The sequence below is a fragment of the Coffea arabica genome, chromosome 4c, assembly GCF_036785885.1.
Source record: "Coffea arabica cultivar ET-39 chromosome 4c, Coffea Arabica ET-39 HiFi, whole genome shotgun sequence".
In the NCBI taxonomy this organism is placed as follows: Eukaryota; Viridiplantae; Streptophyta; class Magnoliopsida; order Gentianales; family Rubiaceae; genus Coffea; species Coffea arabica.
Window position 1 is genome coordinate 45,872,897 of NC_092316.1, and position 27,424 is coordinate 45,900,320.

The following is a 27,424-nucleotide window of genomic DNA, read 5'->3' on the forward strand; positions in this document are numbered from 1 at the left end:
CAGTCTGAAAAACCCATAGAAAGGTGCTAAAGGTTAAAATAAGCAAACCAAAATATGACCAAAGCTGGCAACCTGAGGTTAACAGCTTTCTTCTTTTCTTTATCTTTTTATGTTTATGATTCAACTTTTGTTTGCTTAATTTTGGTTGATTTTAAAAGTAAAAAGCAATAATAAATAAAAATTTTGAAATTCAGCAAACTTGTAAGAATGACAGAACCCATTGAACACAGGAAAAAACATTTAACTTCAAACCAAGATAAGAGCAATGGTGCTAACTTGATGAGGTCTGTCCACTGATGCTCCTGCCATACGAAGGGGTGTGCTATCTACTAGGCACATCTCAATTTGGCAATCAATGAAACACAGGAAGAGGATCTCAGAATATAACTCCTGTAAAAATTGGAGCTCCTCTTCAAACTTTCCCTATCTTGTTTGAGCGTGAAATTCATCATGAAGATCCTCCAAAATGCGCCTCTCCCTCACCTATTTTTGTCAAAACAAATAAATATAGCAAAGTGTTAAACTCCCCTTGTACAAGATCCTTCACGAGCACGCTCTTGCTAATGTATTATTTTTTCAATTGAGTAGGGAAATCTGTTATATGAACAAAATTTGGAGGTAATACAACTAAGTTTCCAGTATGAAAAACCTATAGAGAGGAGCAAAAGGTTAAAACAATAAAACCAAAATAAGAGCAAAATTGGCCACTTGAGGTTAACAACTTTCTTCTTTTCTTTATCTTTTTATGTTTATGATTGAACTTTTCTTTGCTTAATATTGGTGGACTTTAAAAGCAAAAGGCAATAATAAGTAAAAACTTTGAAATTCAGCTAGTTTGTAAGCATGACAGAACCCATTGAACACAGGAATAAATGTTAAAGTTCAAACCAAGATAAAAGCAATGGTGCTAACTTGATGAGGTCTGTCCACTGATGCGCCTGCCAAACGAAGGGGTGTGCTATCTACTAGGCACATCTCAATTTGGCGATCAATGAAACACAGGAAGATGATCTCAGAATATAACTCCTGAAGGAATTGGAGATCCTTTTGAAGCTCTCCCTATCTCGTTTGAGCGTAAAACTCTTCATGAAGATCCTCCAAAATCTGCCTCTCCTTCATCTATTTTTGTTAAAACAAATAAATATAGAAAAGTGTTAAACTCCCCCTGTACAAGATCCTCCACGAGCTCGCACTTGCTGATGTATTATTTTTTCAATTGAGCAGGTAAATCTGTTAGATGAACAAAATTTGGAGTTAATACAACTAAGTTTCTAGCATGAAAAACCTATAGAGAGGAGCAAAAGGTTAAAACAACAAAACCAAAATAATATCAAAATTGGCAACTTGAGGTTAACAACTTTCTTCTTTTCTCTATCTTTTTATGGTTATGATTCAACTTTTCTTTGCTTAATATTGGGTGATTTTAAAAGCAAAAAGCAATAATAAATAAAGAGTTTGAAATTCAGCTAGCTTGTAAGAATGACAGAACCCATTGAACACAGGAAAAAACATTTAAGTTCAAACCAAAATAAGAGCAATGGTGCAAACTTGATGAGATCTGTCCACAGATGCTCCTGCCATATGAACGGGTGTGCTATCTATTAGGCACACCTCAATTTGGCGATAAATGAATCGCAGGAAGAGGATCTCAGAATATAACTTCGGTAGGAATTGGAGCTCCTCATGAAGCCCCCCGTATCTCGTTTAGGCGTGAAGGTCATGAAGATCCTCCAAAACCTGCCTCTCCCACGTCTATTTTTGTTAAAACAAATAAATATAGCAAAGTTTTAAACTCACCCTGTGCAAGATTCTCCAAGAGCTCGCTCTTGCTCATTTATTATTTTTTTCAATTGAATAGGATTATCTGTTAGATGAACAAAATTTAGAGGTAACACAACTACGTTTCCAGAATGAAAAACCTATAGAGAAGAGCGAAAGGTTAAAATAATAAAACCAAAATAAGAGCAAAATTGGCAACTTGAGATTAACAACTTTCTTCTTTTCTTTATCTTTTTATGTTTATGATTCAACTTTTCTTTGCTTAATTCGGGTTGGTTTTAAAAGCAAAAAGCAATAATAAATAAAGATTTTGAAATTCAGCTAGCTTGTAAGAATGACATAACCCATTGGACACAGGAAAAAACCTTTGTGTTCAAACCGAGATAAGAGCAATGGTGGTAACTTGACGAGGTCTGTCCACTGATGCTCCTGCCATATGAAGGGGTGTGCTATCTACTAGGCACACCTCAATTTGGCGATCAATGGAACACAGGAAGAGGATCTCAGAATATAATTCCTGTAGGAATTGGAGCTCCTCTTGATGCTCTCCCTATCTCGTTTAGGCGTGAAGTTCTTCTTGAAGAACCTCCAAAATCCCCCTCTCCCTCATCTATTTTGTTAAAAGAAATAAATATAGAAAAATGTGTAAAACACCTCTTGTACAAGATGCTCCGTGAGCTCCCTCTAGCTCATCTATTTTTTTTCAATTGTGCAGGAAAATGTGTTAGATGAACAAAATTTGGAGGTAATAGAACTAAGTTTCTAGTTTGGAAAACCTATAGAGAGGAGCAAAAGGTTAAAACAATAAAACCAAAATTAGAGCAAAATTGGCAACTTGAGGTTAACAACTTTCATTTTTTCTTTATCTTTTTATGTTTATCATTCAACTTTTCTTTGCTTAAAATTGGTACATTTTAAAAGCCAAAAGCAATAATAAACAACGATTTTGAAATTCACATAGCTTGTATGTATGACAGAACCCATCGAACACAGGAAAAAACATTTAAGTTCAAACCAAGATAGAGCAATGGTGCTAACTTGATGAGGTCTGTCCACTGATGCTCCTGGCATATGAAGTGGTGTGCTATCTACTAGGCACATCTCAATTTGGCGATCAATGAAACACAGGAAGAGGATCTCAGAATATAACTTCTGTAGGAATTGGAGATCCTCTTGAATCTCCACCTATCTCATTTAGGCGTGAAACTCTTCATGAAGATCCTCCAAAACCTGCCTCTTCCACATCTATTTTTGTAAAAACAAATAAATGTAGGAAAGTGTTAAACTCACCCTGTGCAAGATCCTCCAAGAGCTCGCTCTTGCTCATTTATAATTTTTTTCAATTGATTAGAGATATCTTTTAGATGAACAAAATTTGGGGGTAATACAACTAAGTTTCCAGAACAAAAAACCTATGGAGAGGTGCAAAAGGTTAAAACAATAAAACAAACATAAGATCAAAATTGGCAACTTGAGGTTAACAACTTTCTTCTTTTCTTTATCTTTTTATGTTTATGATTCCACATTTCTTTGCTTAATTTTGGTGGGTTTTAAAAGTAAAAAGCAAATAATAAATAAAGATTTCGAAATTCAGGTAGGTTGTAAGTATGACAAAACCCATAGAACACAAAAAGAAACAATTAAGTTCAAACCACAATAAAAGCAATGGTGCTAACCCGTTGAGGTGTGTCCATGGATGCTCCAGCCATACAAAGGGTGTGCTATCTTCTAAGCACATCTCAATTTGGCGGTCCATGAAACAGAGGAAGGGGATATCAGAATATAACCCCTTTAGGAATTGGAGCTCCTCTTGAAGCTCTCCCTCTCTCGTCTCTCGTCTCCCTCTCCCTCATCTATTTTGTTAAAACAAATAAATATAGAAAAGTGTGTAAAACACCTCTTGTACTAGATGCTCCATGAGCACCCTCCGCTCATCTATTTTTTTTTAATTCAGCAGGAAAATGTGTTAGATGAACAAAATTTAGAGGTAATGGAACTAAGTTTCCAGTCTGAAAAACCGATAGAAAGGGGCTAAAGGTTAAAACAAGAAAACCAAAATAAGAGCAAAATTGGCAAGTTGAGGTTAACAACTTTATTCTTTTCTTTATCTTTTTATATTTATGATTCAAATTTTCTTTGCTTAATATTGGTGTATTTTAAAAGCAAAGGGCAATAATAAATAAAGATTTTGAAATTCAGCTAGCTTGTAAGAATGACAGAACCCATTAAACACAGCAAAAAACATTTAAGTTCAAACCAAGATAAGAGCAATGGTGCTAACTTGATGAGGTCTGTCCACTGATGCTCCTGCCATACGAAGGGGTGTGCTATCTACTAGGCACATCTCAATTTGGCGATCAATGAAACACAGGAATAGGATCTCAGAATATAACTCCTGTAAAAATTGGAGCTCCTCTTCAAACTTTCCCTATCTCGTTTGAGCGTGAAATTCATCATGAAGATCCTCCAAAATGCGCCTCTCCCTCACCTATTTTTGTCAAAACAAATAAATATAGCAAAGTGTTAAACTCCCCTTGTACAAGATCCTTCACGAGCACGCTCTTGCTAATGTATTATTTTTTCAATTGAGTAGGGAAATCTGTTATATGAACAAAATTTGGAGGTAATACAACTAAGTTTCCAGTATGAAAAACCTATAGAGAGGAGCAAAAGGTTAAAACAATAAAACCAAAATAAGAGCAAAATTGGCCACTTGAGGTTAACAACTTTCTTCTTTTCTTTATCTTTTTATGTTTATGATTGAACTTTTCTTTGCTTAATATTGGTGGACTTTAAAAGCAAAAGGCAATAATAAGTAAAAATTTTGAAATTCAGCTAGTTTGTAAGCATGACAAAACCCATTGAACACAGGAATAAATGTTAAAGTTCAAACCAAGATAAAAGCAATGGTGCTAACTTGATGAGGTCTGTCCACCCATGCTCCTGCCAAACGAAGGGGTGTGCTATCTACTAGGCACATCTCAATTTGGCGATCAATGAAACACAGGAAGATGATCTCAGAATATAACTCCTGAAGGAATTGGAGCTCCTTTTGAAGCTCTCCCTATCTCGTTTGAGCGTAAAACTCTTCATGAAGATCCTCCAAAATCTGCTTCTCCTTCATCTATTTTTGTTAAAACAAATAAATATAGAAAAGTGTTAAACTCCCCCTGTACAAGATCCTCCACGAGCTCGCACTTGCTGATGTATTATTTTTTCAATTGAGCAGGTAAATCTGTTAGATGAACAAAATTTGGAGCTAATACAACTAAGTTTCCAGCATGAAAAACCTATAGAGAGGAGCAAAAGGTTAAAACAACAAAACCAAAATAATATCAAAATTGGCAACTTGAGGTTAACAACTTTCTTCTTTTCTCTATCTTTTTATGGTTATGATTCAACTTTTCTTTGCTTAATATTGGGGGATTTTAAAAGCAAAAAGCAATAATAAATAAAGATTATGAAATTCAGCTAGCTTGTAAGAATGACAGAACCCATTGAACACAGGAAAAAACATTTAAGTTCAAACCAAAATAAGAGCAATGGTGCAAACTTGATGAGATCTGTCCACAGATGCTCCTGCCATATGAACGGGTGTGCTATCTATTAGGCACACCTCAATTTGGCGATCAATGAATCGCAGGAAGAGGATCTCAGAATATAACTTCGGTAGGAATTGGAGCTCCTCATGAAGCTCCCCGTATCTCGTTTAGGCGTGAAGGTCATGAAGATCCTCCAAAACCTGCCTCTCCCACATCTATTTTTCTTAAAACAAATAAATATAGCAAAGTTTTAAACTCACCCTGTGCAAGATCCTCCAAGAGCTCGCTCTTGCTCATTTATTATTTTTTTCAATTGAGTAGGATTATCTGTTAGATGAACAAAATTTGGAGGTAACACATCTACGTTTCCAGAATGAAAAACCTATAGAGAAGAGCAAAAGGTTAAAATAATAAAACCAAAATAAGAGCAAAATTGGCAACTTGAGATTAACAACTTTCTTCTTTTCTTTATCTTTTTATGTTTATGATTCAACTTTTCTTTGCTTAATTCGGGTTGGTTTTAAAAGCAAAAAGCATTAATAAATAAAGATTTTGAAATTCAGCTAGCTTGTAAGAATGACATAACCCATTGGACACAGGAAAAAACCTTTGTGTTCAAACCAAGATAAGTGCAATGGTGGTAACTTGACGAGGTCTGTCCACCGATGCTCCTGCCATATGAAGAGGTGTGCTATCTACTAGGCACACCTCAATTTGGCGATCAATGGAACACAGGAAGAGGATCTCAGAATATAATTCCTGTAGGAATTGGAGCTCCTCTTGATGCTCTCCCTATCTCGTTTAGGCGTGAAGTTCTTCTTGAAGAACCTCCGAAATCCCCCTCTCCCTCATCTATTTTGTTAAAAGAAATAAATATAGAAAAATGTGTAAAACACCTCTTGTACAAGATGCTCCGTGAGCTCCCTCTAGCTCATCTATTTTTTTTCAATTGTGCAGGAAAATGTGTTAGATGAACAAAATTTGGAGGTAATAGAACTAAGTTTCCAGTTTGGAAAACCTATAGAGAGGAGCAAAAGGTTAAAACAATAAAACCAAAATTAGAGCAAAATTGGCAACTTGAGGTTAACAACTTTCATTTTTTCTTTATCTTTTTATGTTTATCATTCAACTTTTCTTTGCTTAAAATTGGTACATTTTAAAAGCCAAAAGCAATAATAAACAACGATTTTGAAATTCAGATAGCTTGTATGTATGACAGAACCCATCGAACACAGGAAAAAACATTTAAGTTCAAACCAAGAGAAAAAATTTCAGTTTACATCTTGTAGTACAAACCTCTTACCTACTCTCACTTACTTCAAACCTACTCTCACCTACTTCAAACAACTCCTGTATTCTAGCTATTGTCAAGCTTATTCAATAAAAGAACCAAGGATTTAACTTTGCTCAAAGCTTCCGTTGTCTACTCAATTTCATTGTAAGTTCAAATCTTTATGCTTATTACAAGTTTATATTGCCTGGGTAGAAGTGGTATCAGAGCCACACCCTATTGATTGCATACGCATATTTAAACTTTGTTTTTACATTTTCTTCATTGAATTAAGTTTCTATTTAAACTGACTAATTTATGCATTTATGTTTACATATTTCATTAAACTTTTACTGAAAGCGTTGGTAAGACTTGAGGTCTTGTAAGACCGTTGGTAAGTCCAGGATAGGATGTTCCAGGCCTAGTGCTCGGTTGTTCCCGGTTAAGTAAAATTTAATTAAATATTAAACATGGCTGCATTCCTTAAACAATTGAAAATAGGATCTAATTCAAAACAAGATAATGTAGTACAAAGTCATGAATATCATATGCCCATAAATAATTCAGATTGGACTATTCCAGAAGAAAAAATAGAACACATTTACAGAATTGGCCCTTTAGACTTTAAAACAGCCTTATCAGTCAAAACACATGAAGAAACAATTTCAATCCAAGAAGAATATCAATCTATTCAATTATTAAATCATAGTACAATTCAAAAATATCTAAGTAAAGGATATCGATATATTCATATAGGTTTGATACAAATTGCAGTAAAACATTTATTCTATCTAGGAGTAGATGCTCCAATATATTTAGCATTAAGAGATACTAGATTCAAACGATATAAAACTTCTTTATTATCAATGGTTCAAACAAATGTCTGTAACGGACCAATATATTTTAACTGTGCTCCAAATTTTTCAATAGATCTAACAGACCCACACATCTTGAATTCAGTCATACTAGATATTCATATGCAGGGAAATGAATTTGAAAAACATACAAAGAATTTTGCAATAATATATAGAATATATTACAGACCTTTATCTTCTCATTTAAATCCCAAATTTATAATGATTCCAACTCTTAAAGAAGAAACAACTTTATTACAAGTAGATGCAGATAAACCTACAACTTATACTCCAAAAAGACTAAAGTGGAATGAAATAACTATACCTAGTGAATTTGAAATTAAAAATCCACAGATAGCAAGAAATATAGAACAGACTACTGCAGAAGATATTATAGAAAAATCAGATGGAAGTACTTTAATAAGATTTTCATCATTAAGAGAAAGACCAGAATCATCATATTCATGGTTACCAGCTAGACGTTCAAATTATGAGTCAACTGAAGTTAATTTTCCTATGGAAAGTACCTCAAATTTTAAATATAAAACACCTATACCAGAAGTTATAAATCAAAATCAATCAGATTATTCCCCAACTCATTCACAAATGAAAGGAGAAATAAATGTTATAAATAAACCCTATAAAATAAATCATAAATATTTACAAGAAGATTTTGAAGATGAAGAAAACACAGAAAAAAGAATTTGATTTTTTCAATTAGAACCAGAGTATAAAAAAAAATTAATTCTAGAATGGAAAAATGAATTAGATAAACAAAAGTTTGATTTTCCTTTCTTTACATGGTTAACATTTTATATGTCAAAATTAGGAATAAATGATATATTTAGTACACCTCAAATAAATGTTCAAACTAATTTATATAAAAAATGGAAATTAAAAGATGAACAAGTTGTAACTTCAATACACCCCCCATTACAAGAAGTAAAAATTAATATAGGACAAGGCGAAATTATAGCCTCACCTTTTAAGAAGGATAGAGAAGCAGAATCAAGCACAAATAATTCAATAAATTTAGAAGATCTTAAAAAAGTCTATCAACAAAATAATTATACAAATCAAATTCTTCACACAATTTCACAACATATGGGAGTATTAAATACAAAAATAGATACATTAAAGAAACCAGATTTAAAATTCCCAAATGATATTTCAGCACCTCATTTTCAACCTAGAAGCCTGACAAGAGAAAAAGAACAAGATTTAGTACAAAATATTAATAATCAAAAAATAAATAATACAGATAATTTATTAAATAAAATATCTCAAGCCCTACAAAATTTAACTACAGAATCCAAACCTTCAACTCCAAGAATAAATACCTTAGATAAAGTTATAGAGGAAAACTCAACTGAAGAAATAGAAGATTTATTTGAAAAATCAATAGAATCAAGTACAGAAGAAGAAGACATAATTTTACCAATAGAAAACCAATTTGAAGAAACAGAAGGAAATCAAATAAATAGAATAAAAAGGAAAAATTATAATAACAAAAGACATAACTGGAAAATGATAAGTTCAAAAAATTATTATCCTAAACCAAGTCCTCCAGATATTCAATATGAAGAAAGATCAAAATTTAGAACTACTAAATATGATGGAGATTCAATTTATGAATGGAACATAGATGGCAAAGCTGAATATGAAGTATTAAATAATTTGCAAGAAATGGGAATGGCTAGATTAGCTTATAAAATTAAAAATATTCAAGAAAGAAATATTGCAACATTATTAGTTTCAGGATTTACTGGACAATTAAAAAATTGGTGGGATAATGTTTTAACATTACAAGATAAATTATCAATATTAGATCATACACAAGAAATTGAAGATGATCAAGGAAATATTCAAATACAGTCAGATGCTGCAGAATTTCTAATTGTAACAATAGTCATGTATTTTATAGGAAATCCAAAAGAAGAATTAAATTCTAATAAAACATTTTTAACAAATTTAAGATGTCCAACATTATCAGACTTTAGATGGTATAAAGATATGTTTTTAACAAATGTATTAAGAAGACCAGACTGTAATGCTTCATTCTAGAAAGAAAGATTCATAACTGGATTACCGAATTTATTTTCACAAAGAATAATGGATAATTTACAAAAAGAAATGGAAACAGATGTCATTTCATTTGAAAATATTACTTTTGGACAATTATTTGCTTTTGTGAAAAAAGAAGGATTAATGTTATGTTCAGAATTAAGATTACAAATAAAATATGGATCAAAAAGAAAAGAAGTAGGATCATTTTGTGGTGCATTTGGAATTAAAAGAATTAAATCACCATCAGCATACAAAAAGAAAGTTAAAAAATATTCTAAGAAAATAAGATATAAAAAACCTAAGGAAAATGAACCAATTAACAAGAGAAAATTTATTAAAAAGAAAATTATTTTTTATAAATGTGGAAAAATAGGTCATAAAGCAAACAGATGTAAATTAAAAGAAAAAATTACAGAAATCTGTGCAAACGAAGAAGAAATTAAAAATAAATTAATAAATTTATTAATAAATGAAAAAGATCAAAGTTCTGAAGACAATTATTATAAGGGAAAATGCCAGTTTTCATCCCTAAACTTTGGGGTAAGGACACATTTCGTCCCTCAACTTTTGGGCTCAACACATTTGATGTCTGAATTAATAATTTTTGACCAATGTTATCCTTAAACGGCTATTTTGCCAATTTCCCAACGGACCGTTAAGTATTCTTTTTTTCTTTGTCTGAACAAAAACAAAATCAGGTAAGTATCCACCTGTCTCCACTTTCCCTTGTACGAAACCAACCTGAACTTGATTTGCTCTCTTCTAACCCTTTTCTTTCACTTCGGCAACAACCAAATCGCATTCCTCCAAGACTAAGCTTTGTTTGCAAATTTCTCCGAGAGTAAACCCCCTCTTCCAAATCGAGAAGAAACTAGCATAAGGCAACAGCCAGCGTTGTGGCTGCATTTCCATAAAATGAGATCGAGAAGTCTTGAGTCGTCATCATCATCAACATCAAACAGCAACACCCGGCTCTGTGGCTGTGGATTGCGGGCAAAAATGGCAACATCATGGCGGGATGATAATCCTGGGAGACGGTTCTATGGTTGTTCAAGATGGCCTGTAAGAAAATTTTTATTTTTTTATTTTTATTACTCTTTTGGCCCAAATTAATTGTGCTTTGCTGATGTTTCTGAATGGGTTTATATTTGTAGAGACCTGATAGGTGTAAATATTTTGAATGGCATGATGAACCAATTTGTACAAGAGGAAGGATGATTATACCGGGTTTGTTAAGAAGGGTGAATCGGATGGAAGAAACAATTGCAAAAAGCCGTAGAAGAGAAAAAATATTGATTGGCATCATCATACTATTGGCTATGCTGCTGATTATGTCTATTATTATGAAAAAGACTGGACATGCAATGGAGCGAAAGTTAGTGCTAAGCTTGGAGTGAGTTATTGAATTGGAGCTGCTAAATCTGTTCATTTTGGTTTTTGTACTGTTTTTGATTGGATTAGCAGCAGTAGAACTAGCATTGGATGGAATAAGATTATGGTGCTTATGATCAGAGAAACAAGGATGATAAAACAGAATGAGATGATTATGATGAGGCTTTTGTAGTTTTTTTGTAGATTTCTTGACGAAGATAATCCTGAGCAGAATGATGGCACGACTAGATGAAGATGATCCTGTAGGACTGCTTGCTCCTTGTGTGTGTGTGTGCGAAGAGATAAAGCCAAAGAAAAGCATCCAAGCTCAAGAGTGAATGTTGTTGGTTTCAACAACCACTAATTATGACACTAGAATGTGAAGGTTATTTATTATCTGTGTATCATTATGTACATTTAGTCTTAAACTTAACCACTATATGTAATGAGTTAACGTTTTGTCATTTACTTGGGGTACTAGAGTTTTTCTTTTCTTCCATATTATATTACTTAGTTTCTCAAGTTCAATACGTTTGACCTGTAGAATTTGTCATCACTAAATCAAGGGCTCTTGATTAAAAGCCCTTGAACAAGAGAAAGCAAGAAAACATGAATCTCATATCTCAAAAGGGAGAAAAATTACTATTAAGAAAATGTGTAATTAAGTTATAGACCATTAATTTATATCAATATATACGCAAAACCAAACATGACAAAAATGGCAATATCTGATTCTCAAAATATTCAAAATACTCCAAACACATAATTAAAGTGAGTAAATACTCAAAATATACTCTCAACATTTTGTCAGTTTTTTCAGCTGATGAAAAAGTAAAAATGGCAATATCTGATCCTTAAACGAGAGAAAGGATCACCACCATAAACAAAAAGGTGACCACCACCATAAACAAAAAGGTGACCACCACCAAAATAAGATATTAGCATAAAAAAATGACCATTCCTACTGTTAACTTCAGTCCATAATCTACATCAAAATAAAAGATCCATGCAAGGCATCTACTATGAACATTTATAGTAGTTTGTTTTTCCCCTTCATTCTTGAAGAACCAGCAACTCGTTTGGTAGCAGCAGTAGCAGCAGCAGCAACTTCCATGTGGACAGATTTGGCTTTGACAGGCATCTGCACTTTCTCTTGCTCTTTTCTTGAATGTAGTGGTTGGCTGTATTTCACTTGAGATCTTTTTAGACCGAAAACTTCATATAAATTAGGAGACGCTGGGACAGAACTTGTAATAGGAACATCTTCCAAATGATTAGTCCCCTACACCATCCAAATAAATAATTAGAAAATACTATGATAAGATAAACTTTGTTGCTGTGGTAAACATGTACCAAACTCACAGTTGAATTTGCAAACTCTGTTGCATCATGCATTGACCCATCTTGAATTCTACTTTTTGCATGTGGTCTTTTCTGCAAAAGAAAGGAAAACATCAGTCAGTGACTCAATTTTCATAACATATTGAATAGAATGTGAGAAAATGAAACTGTAACATAAAAAAAGTTGTAATGAAAGGCTTACTGTTCTTTTGGCAGACTTATTATTTGGATTCTTGTCAAATATTTGGGGAGTACATGTAACCAGAACCTCAGTGCAATTAGCTTCATTGCAGTCTCCACTGTCAACTTCATCAGATCTTGCATTATTGGCAGCTTCATTGCTCTGTATACCAGATCCTGAGGCATTGTTTTCAGCCTTTTTGAGCTTACAAGATCTCACGTTGTGACCTTTTTGCAGACAGTATTTGCATCTTATTACCTGCCCCACTCTACTCATTTTCTTGGCCTTTTTTTCCTTTTCTTGCTGGTCCTCATCAGCAGTCCTTCTCCTTTGTTTTTTAGGTCTTCCAGCTGTTTTACCATATAAAGGGGGTTTTGGACCATCAACATCAGTCTTCTCCCAATTTCCTTCCCCATTCATTGGACAAATAGCTCCTTCATAGCATTTTAGGTATGTCTCAACTGTATACCAGTTGGATAGATATAACATGGGATCCTTCTTAGCTAACCAAAGTGCAGCAATTGCATGGGGACAAGGAATTCCTGTCAGCTCCCATCTCCTACATGAACAAGTGTGCTCTTTAATATTCACAGCATAATGATCACCATATGAGTTGGAAACTTCATACAAGTCATCATTTGACTTGAAAGGAAAACACTGTGTTGCCTTATCCATTCTTTTTTGTACTATCTCAATGATTCTAGGAAAATACAGAGACTCTTTCCATTTCTGTCTAACAATGTCTCTATTCTGCTGCATTCTTTGCATCATATACAACCTTAGTATTTCCAGCATTTCAATGATTGGCTTCTCTCTAGCATCCAAAATTTTACTGTTGAAACACTCACAAATATTATTCAATAGGACATCACACTTCGAATGGGTGCTAAAGTATGCTCTGCTCCATTGACATGGTGGTTTATCATCAAACCATTTGGCAGCATCCAAGTCAATTGCTGCCATGTCTTCCATTTTCCTGCCAAATTCTGCTGGTGTAGTTGCCTTTGCAGCAGCCCACAATGCTCTCCTTAGAGCTTCACCTTTGAACCCAGAAGTAGAAAAGTTGTTGTGTAAGTGCTTTACACAGAACCTATGGGCTGCATTTGGAAAAACATTACTACAAGCTTGAATTAGTCCCTTTTGCTTGTCACTCATGATAGTCCATTCATAATCTCTCTCAATTTTCAAATCCTCTTTAAGCAAATTGAAGAACCATGTCCAGGATTCCTTGTTTTCACCCTCAACTGCAGCATATGCAACTGGAAAAATGCTATTATTAGCATCTAGTCCAACAGCAATCAATAGAATCCCCCCTACTGTTCCTTTCAAAAATGTGCCATCTACCCCAATCAATGGCCTACACCCACCTAAAAAGCCTTGTTTCACTCCATGAAAACACATATAAAGTCTTTGGAACCTTTGCTGCCCTTTTGGAGTGCCATCCACAGTCTTTAATATGATAGAGCTACCAGGATTAGATTTCTGAATTTCATGCATGTAGGCTCCTAACTTGCTGTATTGGTCACTTTCACTACCATGAATAATGTCCAAAGCCTTTTTTCTAGCCCTATATGTTTGTTTTTTTGAGAAGGAGCATTTGTTTTCCTTCATCACTGTTTTTCTAAAATGCTCCATATCTACCTTAGGATTGGATCTAAACTCCTCACAATACTTTCTACCAACCCATCCAGAATTTACAAGTGGATTTTCATAAGTAAAGCCACAGTTGTGAATGTCCTCAAATGTCCTAATTTGCACACTTCCTTCCCCACTCAATTTTTTAGCATAGATCTGCCAATTACAGCCTTTATTTCTGCATTTTGCCCTCAATCTAACCAAATCCTGCTTCACAAATTTACAAGGCCTCCCCTGTCTCACACTGTAGTTCGTAATAGCTAACTTGCACTCTTTGATGGTACTAAAATACATCTTTAATTCCAATTTTGGATTATCCATGTGCTTGGGATTGAACACAACAAACCTATTACTACCATTTTCATCATCAGACCCATGTACACTCTCAAAATCTGATTCAGAATCAGGGGCTACATCATCATCTTCAGGTTGAACCAAATCAGCCTCAACCTATCCTTGTTTTGCCGAATTAGTTTGCAATTCCTTATAGTGCTCTACACCTAACCATTCAGCATTTTTATCTATGTTACCATCGAAATCAGCATCATCTTCTTCACTTTGATTATAATCAGAATCTAACGCTGAGAAGAAAGACTCACTGGATGAATCAGCTTCATTGTTATCATTCCCTCCCCTTTCATGGTCATCATTTGCAGTTTTATCTTTACCATTACTAGGACTTTTTTCATTCTCATCAACCTCATAAGGATCATAGCCAAATTGGTGAACCAGAATTTCATGGAATGAGACTTCAAGGTACAAGATAATTTCCCTAATTGAACCAGTAGTCCTCTGAATATATCCATTTAATTCTCTACTATTGTCTATCCTTTTAAAGCTATTGTTCTCCCAACCATAGTACACTTTGTGACCAAAGACACCAGCAGCCTCAATCAATCTATCCACTTCAAAAATACTCAAACCTATACTCTCAACGTAATCAAGGACACATACATCTCCACCTTTATAATGTGGTTGAGGAGTGTAAAAAATCAGCCCCCCACAGTGACATCTTAGTGTAATCAGTGAGCTACCTTGTTCTGATAATTAAAAAAAATTGTATATATCAAATACTGAATAAGTAAACAAACCACAACTTTCATATTCTAACAGAATCGGATAAACCATATGTTCTAACCATTAAAAAAATTAAACTTTTCAAACAATGTCGATCAAACATTAACAAGATTACATCTACAAAACAGGGAAAAATGGCCCATATGTATCATATTCAAAAAAAAAAAGGGAAAATGCCAGTATCTGGACCCAAACGAAGTCAATAAAAGGGACCACAAGTTTAACAGAATCATACTTTTTATTATAACATAACCATCCAAAGGGACCACAAGATTACATCCACAAAACAACGGAAAATGACCCATATGTCAAACTTTGTCGCTGGACCCAAACGAAGTCAATAAAACATCATAAACAGACCACATCTACATGCAATGCCAAAAAAGGTCAAACTTTTCATCATTAAAGCTTTAATTAACAAATACTAAACCTGGACAGCTTACCATAATTTGGGGGTGCATGATTTTCCAACTCTTTCTTTCGCACCGACATATTTCTCCACTTTCTAACTTAATCACAGGGCAGCAGGTCAGCTTCTTCGATCTTCTTTAGTCTTGGAGGAATGCGATTTGGTTGTTGCCGAAGTGAAAGAAAAGGGTTAGAAGAGAGCAAATCAAGTTCAGGTTGGTTTCGTACAAGGGAAAGTGGAGACAGCTGGATACTTACCTGATTTTGTTTTTGTTCAGACAAAGAAAAAAGAATACTTAACGGTCCGTTGGGAAATTGGCAAAATAGCCGTTTAAGGATAACATTGGTCAAAAATTATTAATTCAGACATCAAATGTGTTGAGCCCAAAAGTTGAGGGACGAAATGTGTCCTTACCTCAAAGTTTAGGGATGAAAACTGGCATTTTCCCATTATTATAATGATATATCTAGTTCAGAAAGTGAAGAAAATTGTAATTGTACTCCTAATTATATAAATGTCATAACTAGTTTGTCTGCCATAGCTGGTTTGGGCAAAATATTGGTATCCTTTGGATTGGATATCTTTTTCTTTGTTTTGAAGTGTGGGAGAATCCCTTTGAGCTCTCAAATAATTGGTATATTCTCGTTCTTCTCTTTGAACCATCATTTCACGATCCATGTCCTTGTAGAAATTCTCTAGTAAGAAAATCTGGTAAAAAATTATTTTCTCCTTTGATAAATTCTATTTCAAAATCAAATACAGATAAAATAACTTGCCATCTAGCAAATATTTGCTTTGAAACTATATTTTGAACATCTTTTTGTAAAATTTCTTTTGCAGATTTACAATCTATTCTAATTAAAAAATTTTTATTATATAAATCATCTTGAAATTTTGATATGCATAAAACTATGGATAAAATTTCTTTTTTAATAGTTGAATAATTCTTTTGAGGGTGTTATTAATCCTTTATCTATTAGTATTTTTATTTCTTTTTTACAAAATTCTAATAAATCAGAATTCATTTGTATTGGTCTAGCTTTTGTTGGAATATTCTTTTCATTAAAATCTTTTTCATAAGGTAATTCTATCATATGTTGTTTTCTATCCCAAAAAGCATTAGGAATATCTGCACAAATTTCTTTTTGTAATAATTCTTCTAATTCTGATATTCTTTTTTGTATTTTAATTTCTTTTAATTGTTCTTCAATTTTTAAATAAGATTTTTCTTCCTTAATATAACTTATATGTTGTTTTACTTTTGTAATAGTATTTATTGTTTTATAAATAGAAGAGGTTTGTAAGGTTTGTAATTCTCTTTGTTTCATTGGAGTTAAAAATTTAAAAGTAATAATTTTTCCCATTATATTTATTGAAATTCCTTCATGGCTTACTAAAAATGGATAAATTTGAATTAAAAAAGGGGTTCCTAATATTACATCATGATTTATATTTTTTACGACTATAAAATTATGTTTAATACAATATTCATTGTTACATATTGATCCTTTTGTAAATTTATATTTTACTTGTAAATTTTCTCCATTTGCTGCCATCAATGTTTCTTTTGTTCTTTCACAATATTTAGTAGGAACTATTCCTTCTTTTATGCAACTTGCATCAGCTCCACTATCTATTAGAGCTATATAGGTTTCTTTGAAATCTTCTATTGTAATAGTTACTAAAGCAAACCATTTTTGAAATGTTATTTTTTCTATAGTATTTAAATATTGAGATTCTTCTACCGGTTTTTCTGATATTAATATTTTTTCTGTTTTAGAGGTAGATGGCTGATTACTTATTAATGCTATTTTTGATTCTATTTCTAAATCTTTTAACTTTAATTCTATTATTTCTTGTTGTAATTGTTTTACTTGTATTTTGAGATTATTAATTTCAGTTTGAAGATCTTTAGTAGTTTCCTTTTTCATTATATTTATATTAGGATATTTGTCTATTAATTTAGAAATACTAAAAGGTTCTATTATCTTAGGCATTTTATCTTCTTGAATAATTAAACTTTTTAATCTTTCTAAATATTCTTTTTTAGCTATTGGATCTTCAATTTTATCTATTATATCTAATAAAAATTCTCTACCCAAGCAATATAAACTTGTAATAAGCATAAGGATTTGGACTTACAATGAAATTGAGTAGACAACGGAAGCTTTGAGCAAAGTTAAATCCTTGCTTCTTTTTTCTGTGTTTTCTTCATCTTCAAAATCTTCTTGTAAATATTTATGATTTATTTTATAGGGTTTATTTATAACATTTATTTCTCCTTTCATTTGTGAATGAGTTGGGGAATAATCTGATTGATTTTGATTTATAACTTCTGGTATAGGTGTTTTATATTTAAAATTTGAGGTACTTTCCATAGGAAAATTAACTTCAGTTGACTCATAATTTGAACGTCTATCTGGTAACCATGAATATGATGATTCTGGTCTTTCTCTTAATGATGAAAATCTTATTAAAGTACTTCCATCTAATTTTTCTATAATATCTTCTGCAGTAGTCTGTTCTATATTTCTTGCTATCTGTGGATTTTTAATTTCAAATTTACTAGGTATAGTTATTTCATTCCACTTTAGTCTTTTTGGAGTATAAATTGTAGGTTTATCTGCATCTACTTGTAATAAAGTTGTTTCTTCTTTAAGAGTTGGAGTCATTATAAATTTGGGATTTAAATGAGAAGATAAAGGTCTGTAATATATTCTATATATTATTGCAAAATTCTTTGTATGTTTTTCAAATTCATTTCCCTGCATATGAATATCTAGTATGACTGAATTCAAGATGTGTGGGTCTGTTAGATCTATTGAAAAATTTGGAGCACAGTTAAAATATATTGGTCCGTTACAGACATTTGTTTGAACCATTGATAATAAAGAAGTTTTATATCGTTTGAGTCTAGTATCTCTTAATATTAAATATATTGGAGCATCTACTCCTAGATGGAATAAAGGTTTTACTGCAATTTGTATCAAACCTATATGAATATATCGATATCCTTTACTTAGATATTTTTGAATTGTACTATGATTTAATAATTGAATAGATTGATATTCTTCTTGGATAGAAATTGTTTCTTCATGTGTTTTGACTGATAAAGCAGTTTTAAAATCTAAAGGGCCAATTCTGTAAATGTGTTCTATTTTTTCTTCTGGAATATTCCAATCTGAATTATTTATGGGCATATGATATTCATGACTTTGTACTACATTATCTTGTTTTGAATTAGATCCTATTTTCAATTGTCTAAGGAATGCAGCCATGTTTAATATTTAATTAAATTTTACTTAACCGGGAACAACCGAGCACTAGGCCTGGAACATCCTATCCTGAACTTACCAACGGTCTTACAAGGCATCAAGTCTTACCAACGTTTTTAGTAAAAGTTTAATGAAATATATAAACATAAATGCATGAACTAGCCAATTTAAATAGAAACTTAATTCAATAAAGAGAATGTAAAAACAAAGTTTTAAATATGCGTATGCAAATAAAAGGGTGTGGCTCTGATACCACTTCTACCCAGGCAATATAAACTTGTAATAAGCATAAAGATTTGGACTTACAATGAAATTGAGTAGACAACGGAAGCTTTGAGCAAAGTTAAATCCTTGGTTCTTTTATTGAATAAGCTTGACAATAGCTAGAATACAGGAGTTGTTTGAAGTAGGTGAGAGTAGGTTTGAAGTAAGTGAGAGTAGGTAAGAGGTTTGTACTACAAGATGTAAACTGAAATTTTTTCTCTGATCTATTCGCCGATGCCTTCATATTACAATCTTCCTTCAATTTATAGAGGCTCGGAACTTGTCATTTGAATTTCATTTCTTCTTCATTTGAGTTTCATCTTCTTTTTTATTTGTGGCCGACATCTTTTCCGAAAGTGGTCGACATCTTTTTCAAAAGTCATTTGGATCTTGCCCGCATGGTCCTCCGAATGGGTCAAAAGTAGATTCGGTTGATTCTGCTGACTCGTCAATTTTGTTGTTTTCTTCTTTCTTATCCTGCTTTTGTAAATAATCCAAATATTCCTTGAGTAGCCTCGGGTCTTGCATCATCTTTTTCATCAAAAAGCCATTTGAAGTTGCCTCGGATACCATTTCGGTATCTTTTTCTTTTTCTTTCTTTATTGGAGTAGTGGTTGGAGTTGGTGCCGTAGTGGTTGGAGTTGGTGAAGACTTTGTTGTAGTGGGTACAAAAGTTGTTGGAGTAGATGTTGGTTTGGTCCATTTGAGTTTATCTCCGGTAGTTAGGAATCTGATAACATTTACTTGATCTCCGAATTCTTGGTTGAATCCTATCCACCATTTAACTTTGAATTCTCTAACTAATGACATTGGAAGTGGTTTTTCAAGCTCTTGCTGAATTTTGAAACTCTAGCAAAATATCCACGGGACTTTGAACTCCATATGGAATAAAATTGATCTTGTATATTCTTCCCCCTTTGCTCTTTTTAGATACGTTTGAAATCCCATAAGCACATTTGGAGGTAATATCTCTGGCTGTGGTCCAAACCATTTCCACCAGTGATTGAACCAAATTGAAAATTCTCTGCTGCAATTTTCTTTGAACGTGAAGAACCAGGAATGATTGAATGGTCTAAAAAGGAAGGCACGATACCATGCCATTTTGTAATCTTGATATGTGAATCCATCTGGAATGAACCTTACTGAAAAGGATTTTTTAGAATAAAGAGAAATCCATTCATTTGGAGAACAAACTTTCTTTATTATGCATTTTGAGTGGCTAATTATATTTGGATTTTTTCTGTCTGGAATTGGGAATATTTCTACAGATTGAGTATCTGTAAGAATTAATTCATAATAATCCAAATTTTTTGAAGGATCATCTGGTTGCCAAAAACACTTTTGAGGAAAGATTCTTTGGGTAATTTGATTAAGTGTAGAATATAGAGGTACTTCTTGAAATCTGGTTAAGAATTATTTTCTCCTTTGATAAATTCTATTTCAAAATCAAATACAGATAAAATAGCTTGCCATCTAGCAAATATTTGTTTTGAAACTATATTTTGAACATCTTTTTGTAAAATTTTTTTGGCAGATTTACAATCTATTCTAATTAAAAAATTTTTATTATATAAATCATCTTGAAATTTTGATATGCATAAAACTATGGATAAAATTTCTTTTTTAATGGTTGAATAATTCTTTTGAGGATCAGACCATGTTCCGGAATGAAACATAACTAATTCTTCTTTTGACTTTTCTATTCTTTGTTTTAATATACCACCATATCCTAATTCTGATGCATCTGTTTCAACTATCATGAATGCTTTAGGATGAGGTAAACATAAACATGGTAACGATTCAATTTTTTCTTTTAAATATTTTATTTTTTGAGTATGTTCCTCTGTCCAAGGTTTTGGATTTTTCTTTAATCTATTAAATGTTAGGATCGAGGACAACCTAAGAGGGGGGGTGAATTAGGTTTTCAAAAACCTGCTTGTAAATATTCAACCCTTTTTGACAGACAGCCCTTCTTTTTCAAGATACTTCTCAATGAACAAGATAATATAGTAGCACAGGTATTAGTGAGATGAGGAGAAAAGCAGTTTATATAGAAAAGCAGTAAATGAGAGTAGAGAGCCAAACCAAGCTTCAAACACAACTGATGTTTGAAACCCTCTATTATATACCAAGTTACTTCAAGCTGAATAGACTTGCAACCAATCTTATGTGTACAAGGAAGGGATCACTTCCTTCTTGCCCCAAAATACACTTGGTCAAGCAAGGAAGTTTTACAAACAGTCGCAAACCCTCTCTTTGCTACACTATTGAAGAAGCTATGTCACACTTGAAAAACAGCTACACGAAGATTGCACATACAAGGAATACAAATGTTTCTTTTGAGTATTCTAGCACTTGAATCACTCACAATCTGATGTAGGCTTGATGTACAAAGTTTTTCTGAGGTGGCTGACTTAGTTCCTTTTATAGGAGATCAGAGAATTCTTCAATTAATGCTGTCAACGGGTGGAAGGCAATTGAAGAGTCAACTAGCCGTTGGTGCTGTCGGACGTCCGATGCTTGGTTTTTATGCGTCCGAATGATATAAATGAGTTCTGGAAGTTTTCTCAAGTCTCTTAGGACGTCCGATCATGCGTCCGAGGATAGGATGAATACTTGGACTTTTCTTCTTCAATTCCTTTGGACGGCCGATGCATCCAAAGTGTTGTGTCCGAAGATCAGCAACATTTGTCGGACGTCCGATACACAGGTTTTGAGCGTCCGAACCAAATTAGTAATAGAGTAACTCCTGGCTTGTCTTCTTCGGACGTCCGAGTCTGAGTTCTCTACTCGTCCGAAGATACTCAAAGAATATCGGACGTCCGATACTTTCCTTTTGTGCGTCCGACATCATCCTCAGCATACTTCATTCCTTTCTGGTCTTCTTTTTCTGCTTTAACTCCACATACCTGTTTGGTTTATTTCTGAAAAGGACCTTTACAAAAAGTATTAGAAACATCCAATTGTTTTGTAATCATCAAAAGATATGAATTGAGATAAACAATCTCCCCCTTTTTGATGATGACAAAACAATTGGATACAACACAAAATATAGCAGCTCCCCCTGACGAAGTGCATGAGTAGTATATTACTCCCCCTAAAACTGACTCCCCTCCAGGCCTCCTCCTGGTCAGACGATACTGTTCAGGATCCTCCTCTTCCTCAGTTTCTTCATCATCATCTTCAACTTCTTCCTCAGTAATTGGAGCCTTGCCTTTGTCCTTGGGCTGAGAACTAGAAGCTGGAGTAGTCTCATCACCAGTGGTTGGCCTTGTGGGCTCAGATCTTGGTTCTTTCTGATGAGCAGCTTCATTTGTTTCAGGTATAGGGGGCACAAGAAGATTCCTTTTTTCAAGAAAGGAGGATTGTTGGGCAGAGGTCATGGTCATCATGAGACCATCTTCAAGAAGCATAACATGCTGTTTGAGGTCTTCAAGCAGGGAGATGACCTCAGAATTGGAAGGGAAGGACTTACTGGCAGACTTTCTGGGATGAATGGTGAAAGGAGACACATATCCTGACTGATCATGGGGAGTTCTAGGAGTGACAGGGGTTTCATGCAAATTTTTTCTTCTAGACTCGGCCACAGTTTCCTTGTAGCACCAATGACCCTCAAAAAATTTTAGATTCTTTCTTTCAAAATAAGCTTTGGAGAAAACTGAAGAAGCACTTTCTTTTGGAGATTTGCCAGAAAAGGGTATGTCAAAATGAGCAAAAATGGGAGTCAGAAATCTGCCATAGGAAAGCTTCCTACGACTGTCAGTGCTGATTTTGAGTAGAAATTTGCACATTACAAATCCAAAGTCAATGCGAATTTTTTCAACAAAGCAGTAGAAAAGATATAGTTCCATTTTATTTGCATCAGTTCTGTGGCCATCAGTTGGCACCAACAGATTCGAGATGATAGTGAAGATGATCAGATTTTGAGGACTGAGATCATCCAATCTTGCCTCAGCAGGGGTGTTGAATTTGGATTGAAAATAAGTCATGAGTTTAGCATTGTAAAAGTGATGATAGGCAGAAGGAAATTCCTCATATGAAAAGAAGTTTGCAATTTTTCCTTTGAAACTGGGTTCAATGCTAGTTTTCAAAATGGAGTTCACAATGTCAGGAGTTAACATGATGTCCACAGAATTGACCCTAGAGATGAGTTCAGTGTGTGATTTACCCTTTCTAAGATTAGCAAAGAATTGATATAGCATGTCAGGGTAAAAGACATTAGGAATGGTTAGAATATGGGTCCATTTCTGGAACTCAAACAGTTTGACAACAGATTCAAGATCAAGTTTACGGAATTCATAGGGAATGATAAGTCTTTGGGTGATAAAACCTTTTTGGGAGACCAACTCAAATCTGTCTCTGGCTTCATCATCAATGAATTTCGGAAGAGGAGTGGGTTCTTCAACTGGTTGAGACACAGGATCCCTTCCAGAGCGTTTCTTGCTTGAAGTTTGTGTGGCAGATGCTTCTACATTTTGAGCCTCAGATCTAGTCCTTGGAGACTTCCTGGTGGAAGGTTCAGGAGTCTTCTTATTTCCAGTAGTGTTCTCTTCATTCTGCTGATCATCAGTGGGATCAGCAGACTGTTTTTTCTTGGATTGATGAGTGCTCTTCCTCTTAGCGGACCTCTTTCTTTTAGCAGAGGATCTTGTGACAGTTTTATCTCCCTGGTCAACCTGTTCTGGTTCCTCATTTCTACCAACAATGTTCTCTTCAGAGTTCTGCCCATCCAACTGCTCATCAGATGATTCAGCAGATTGGATATCCAGTTTTCTTTGGGCAGTCTGCTTCACCTTACCACTACGGGTTGCAGTCTTCTTTTTGGGTGCCACAGGAGGTGGTTCCAAAATTTCAACATCTTCATCCCTAAGCCTAAAGGACCGTCCGACACTAGAAGATCCTCCTCTCATTCTAACCATGATGCAATGTGGATATATTTTTGGATAAGGAGTGTGGTGTACAAAGAAAGAGTGCAGTAGGAACCAACTGATGAATACTGAGAAGCCGCAAGGAGAGGGTTATAGGATTTTAGGGTTTCGTATGTAAATTAGGAATTTTGGGGTTGTTGGGTGTTAGGAGTGCCTTTTATGAATTATTAATGAGCAGGAGAGGTGTAATGGAGTTGGTTGAGTTAATTTCTCGAAACTTGGTTTGAGGAGGGAGGAATTTGAATTTCAAATTTTAGAGAAACTGAAAGGACGCGTCCGAGACTTATGAAGGAAAATGAATTGAGAAGAGTGGATAATTGTCTTATAGGACTCATTTTTTGAGTGTCGGACGTCCGAACGAAGTGATGCGTCCGACACAACCGTCCGAGCCAGGGATTTTCTGGACCTTGGATGAAGAACACTGTCGGACGTCCGTTCCAATTCATCGGACGTCCGATAAGGATTGTCTGGAAATAAGACTCAGAACATTTTTTTTTCTATAACACCCAACTTAGTCCTCAAAGACACAAATTGATCTAGCGGAAGAGCTTTTGTGAGTATATCAGCGATCTGTTCTTTAGAACAAACAAACTCAACACGGATTATCCCCTTTGAGACAAGATCGCGAATGAAATGATGCTTAATATCAATGTGCTTAGTCCTAGAGTGTTGAATGGGATTTTTTGTTAGATTAATTGCACTGGTGTTGTCACAGTACATGGGTACACATTCATACACTAAACCGAAATCATTTAGTGTGTTTTTCATCCACAACAATTGAGCACAACAAGCACCAGCAGCAACATACTCAGCTTCAGTAGTGGACAGTGAGATAGCATTTTGTTTTTTACTAAACCAAGAGACCAAGCAATTTCCAAGAAAGTTGCATATACCAGTAGTACTTTTTCTATCTATTTTACAACCTCCAAAATCAGCATCAGAAAATCCACACAAAGGAAGTTCATAACATTTTGGATACCACAGGCCAAAATTTAAGGTTCCTTTAAGATATCTCAAGATTCTTTTTACTGCATTCAAGTGTGATTCCTTTGGACAGGATTGAAATCGAGCACATAAACACACAGCAAACATGATGTCAGGCCTACTAGCAGTTAAATAAAGTAAACTTCCAATCATACCTCTGTACTTCTTCTCCTCAACTTTAATACCTTCCTCATCTTTGTCTAGTTTGGTAGAGGTGCACATAGGTGTTCCAACAGGCTTTGAATCCTCCATTTTGAATCTTTTCAGCAACTCCATGGTGTATTTTGTTTGATTTATAAATGTTCCATCATGGGTTTGAATCACTTGGAGTCCAAGGAAGAAATTCAGTTCTCCCATCATGCTCATTTCAAATTCTTTTTGCATGATGATGGAAAAATCCTTGCACAAATTTTCATTAGTAGCACCAAATATGATATCATCCACATATATTTGCACTATCAAAAGATCTTGTGAGCTTTGTTTTGTAAAAAGTGTAGTGTCTACAATGCCTCTTTTAAAACCATTTTCAATCAGAAATCCACTCAGACGTTCATACCATGCTCTAGGAGCTTGCTTTAATCCATATAAAGCTTTTGAGAGTTTAAACACGTGATTTGGATAAGATACATTTTCAAAGCCAGGTGGTTGGTCAACATAGACTTCTTGATCTATAAATCCATTTAAGAAAGCACTCTTAACATCCATTTGAAATAATTTAAAATTCTTGAAACATGCAAATGCTAAAAACATTCTTATGGATTCCAGCCTGGCTACTGGTGCAAAAGACTCATCAAAGTCTATTCCCTCTTCTTGAGTGTATCCTTTAGCCACCAGTCTAGCCTTGTTTCTAACAATCTCCCCTTTATCATTCAATTTGTTTCTAAACACCCATTTTGTGCCAATGATAGGATGGCCTTGTGGTCTGGCAACCAGAGTCCAGACTTTGTTTCTTTCAAATTGGATTAACTCTTCTTCCATAGCTAAAATCCAGTGCTCATCATTCAAAGCATCAACAACATTTTTTGGTTCAATATGTGATACAAGAGCAAGATTATCTACCAGATGTCTAGAGGAACGAGTCCTGACCTTTTCAGAAGGATCATCAATTATGAGCTCCCTGGGATGATTATGAGCAAATTTCCAGGCTCTTGGAAGATCATTAGGAGTAGTGGTATCTCTATTATTCACTTCTTCAGCTGGACTGATCTGAGCATCATTATCCTTTGAATCAGTTTCTGGTGAAGCAGAGTCATGGTCATTGATTGCTAGTTTCTTTAGTCCTTCTTGAACACCTGTGTCATCATCATCACCACAACTCATAGAAATGTCACCATTAGATTCATCAAAAGTAATGTGTATAGCCTCCTCTATAATCAATGTTCTACGATTATAAACTCTGAAACCTCTTTTGTTTTCACAATATCCCAAGAAAATTCCTTCATCAGATTTTTTGTCAAACTTTCCAAGATGTTCCTTGATATTCAAAATGAAACACTTACAACCAAATACTTTGAAGTAGCTGACTACTGGCTTTTTATCATACATGAGCTCATAGGAAGTTTTGTTCAAAATTGGTCTTAGAAGAATTCTATTCATGGTATAACAAGCTGTGTTTATGGCTTCAGCCCAAAAATATTTTGGTAAATTGCATTCACTAAGCATGGTTCTAGCAGCTTCTTGGAGAGTTCTATTTTTTCTTTCTACAACTCCATTCTGTTGAGGAACTCTAGCAATAGAGAATTCATGGGTAATACCATTGTGATCACAGAATTCTGGAAAACCACAGAACTTAAATTCTGTCCCATTATCACTTCTAATTCTAACAATTTTCAAGCCAAGCAGATTTTGTACTTTAGCAAATAATGAGGTAAAATTCTTAAAGGCATCATCTTTATGAGCAAGGAATATTACCCAAGTATATCGAGAGAAGTCATCAACAATCACAAAACAATATCTCTTACCACCAAGGCTTGCAGTCTGTGTAGGGCAAAATAGATCAAGGTGCAGAAGTTCAAGTGGTTTTGAAGTGGAAACACATTTCTTAGTTTTAAAAGAGACCTTGACTTGTTTTCCAAATTGGCATGCATCACAGATTCTGTCTTTTTCAAATCTGATTTTTGGAAGACCTCTAACAAGTTCCTTTTTAGAAATTTCTTTCAGCAAGTCCATATTGAAGTGACACAACCTTCTATGCCATAACCATGGATCCTCATTTGCTACTTTGAGACATTTGAGATATGAGGAATCAAAATTTTCAAGATACACAACGTAGACATCATTAACTCTTTTTCCTTTGAAAATAATGTTGAACTTTGAGTCAAATATAAGACATTCAAGCTTTTTGAATAATACAAACAGATTCCTATCACACAATTGGCTAACACTTAACAGATTGTAGCTCAAATTATCAACAAGAAGAACATTGTGAATAAAAGTTTGATCATTCT

At 34.1% G+C, this 27,424-nt stretch overlaps 1 protein-coding gene across 1 annotated transcript; it reads right to left on the reverse strand.

Moving 5' to 3' along the window:
* Positions 1–11,913: 11,913 nt before the first annotated feature.
* Positions 11,914–15,792, reverse strand: LOC140004826 (uncharacterized). Its single transcript, XM_072044977.1, has 4 exons — positions 15,561–15,792; positions 12,427–15,080; positions 12,246–12,317; positions 11,914–12,165 (listed from the first exon to the last, which is right to left on the reverse strand). The coding sequence occupies exons 2-4, from the start codon at positions 14,359–14,361 to the stop codon at positions 11,914–11,916; spliced, it is 2,259 nt and encodes a 752-aa protein (XP_071901078.1). The 5' UTR covers positions 14,362–15,080; positions 15,561–15,792.
* Between the last annotated feature and the right edge of the window lie 11,632 nt (positions 15,793–27,424).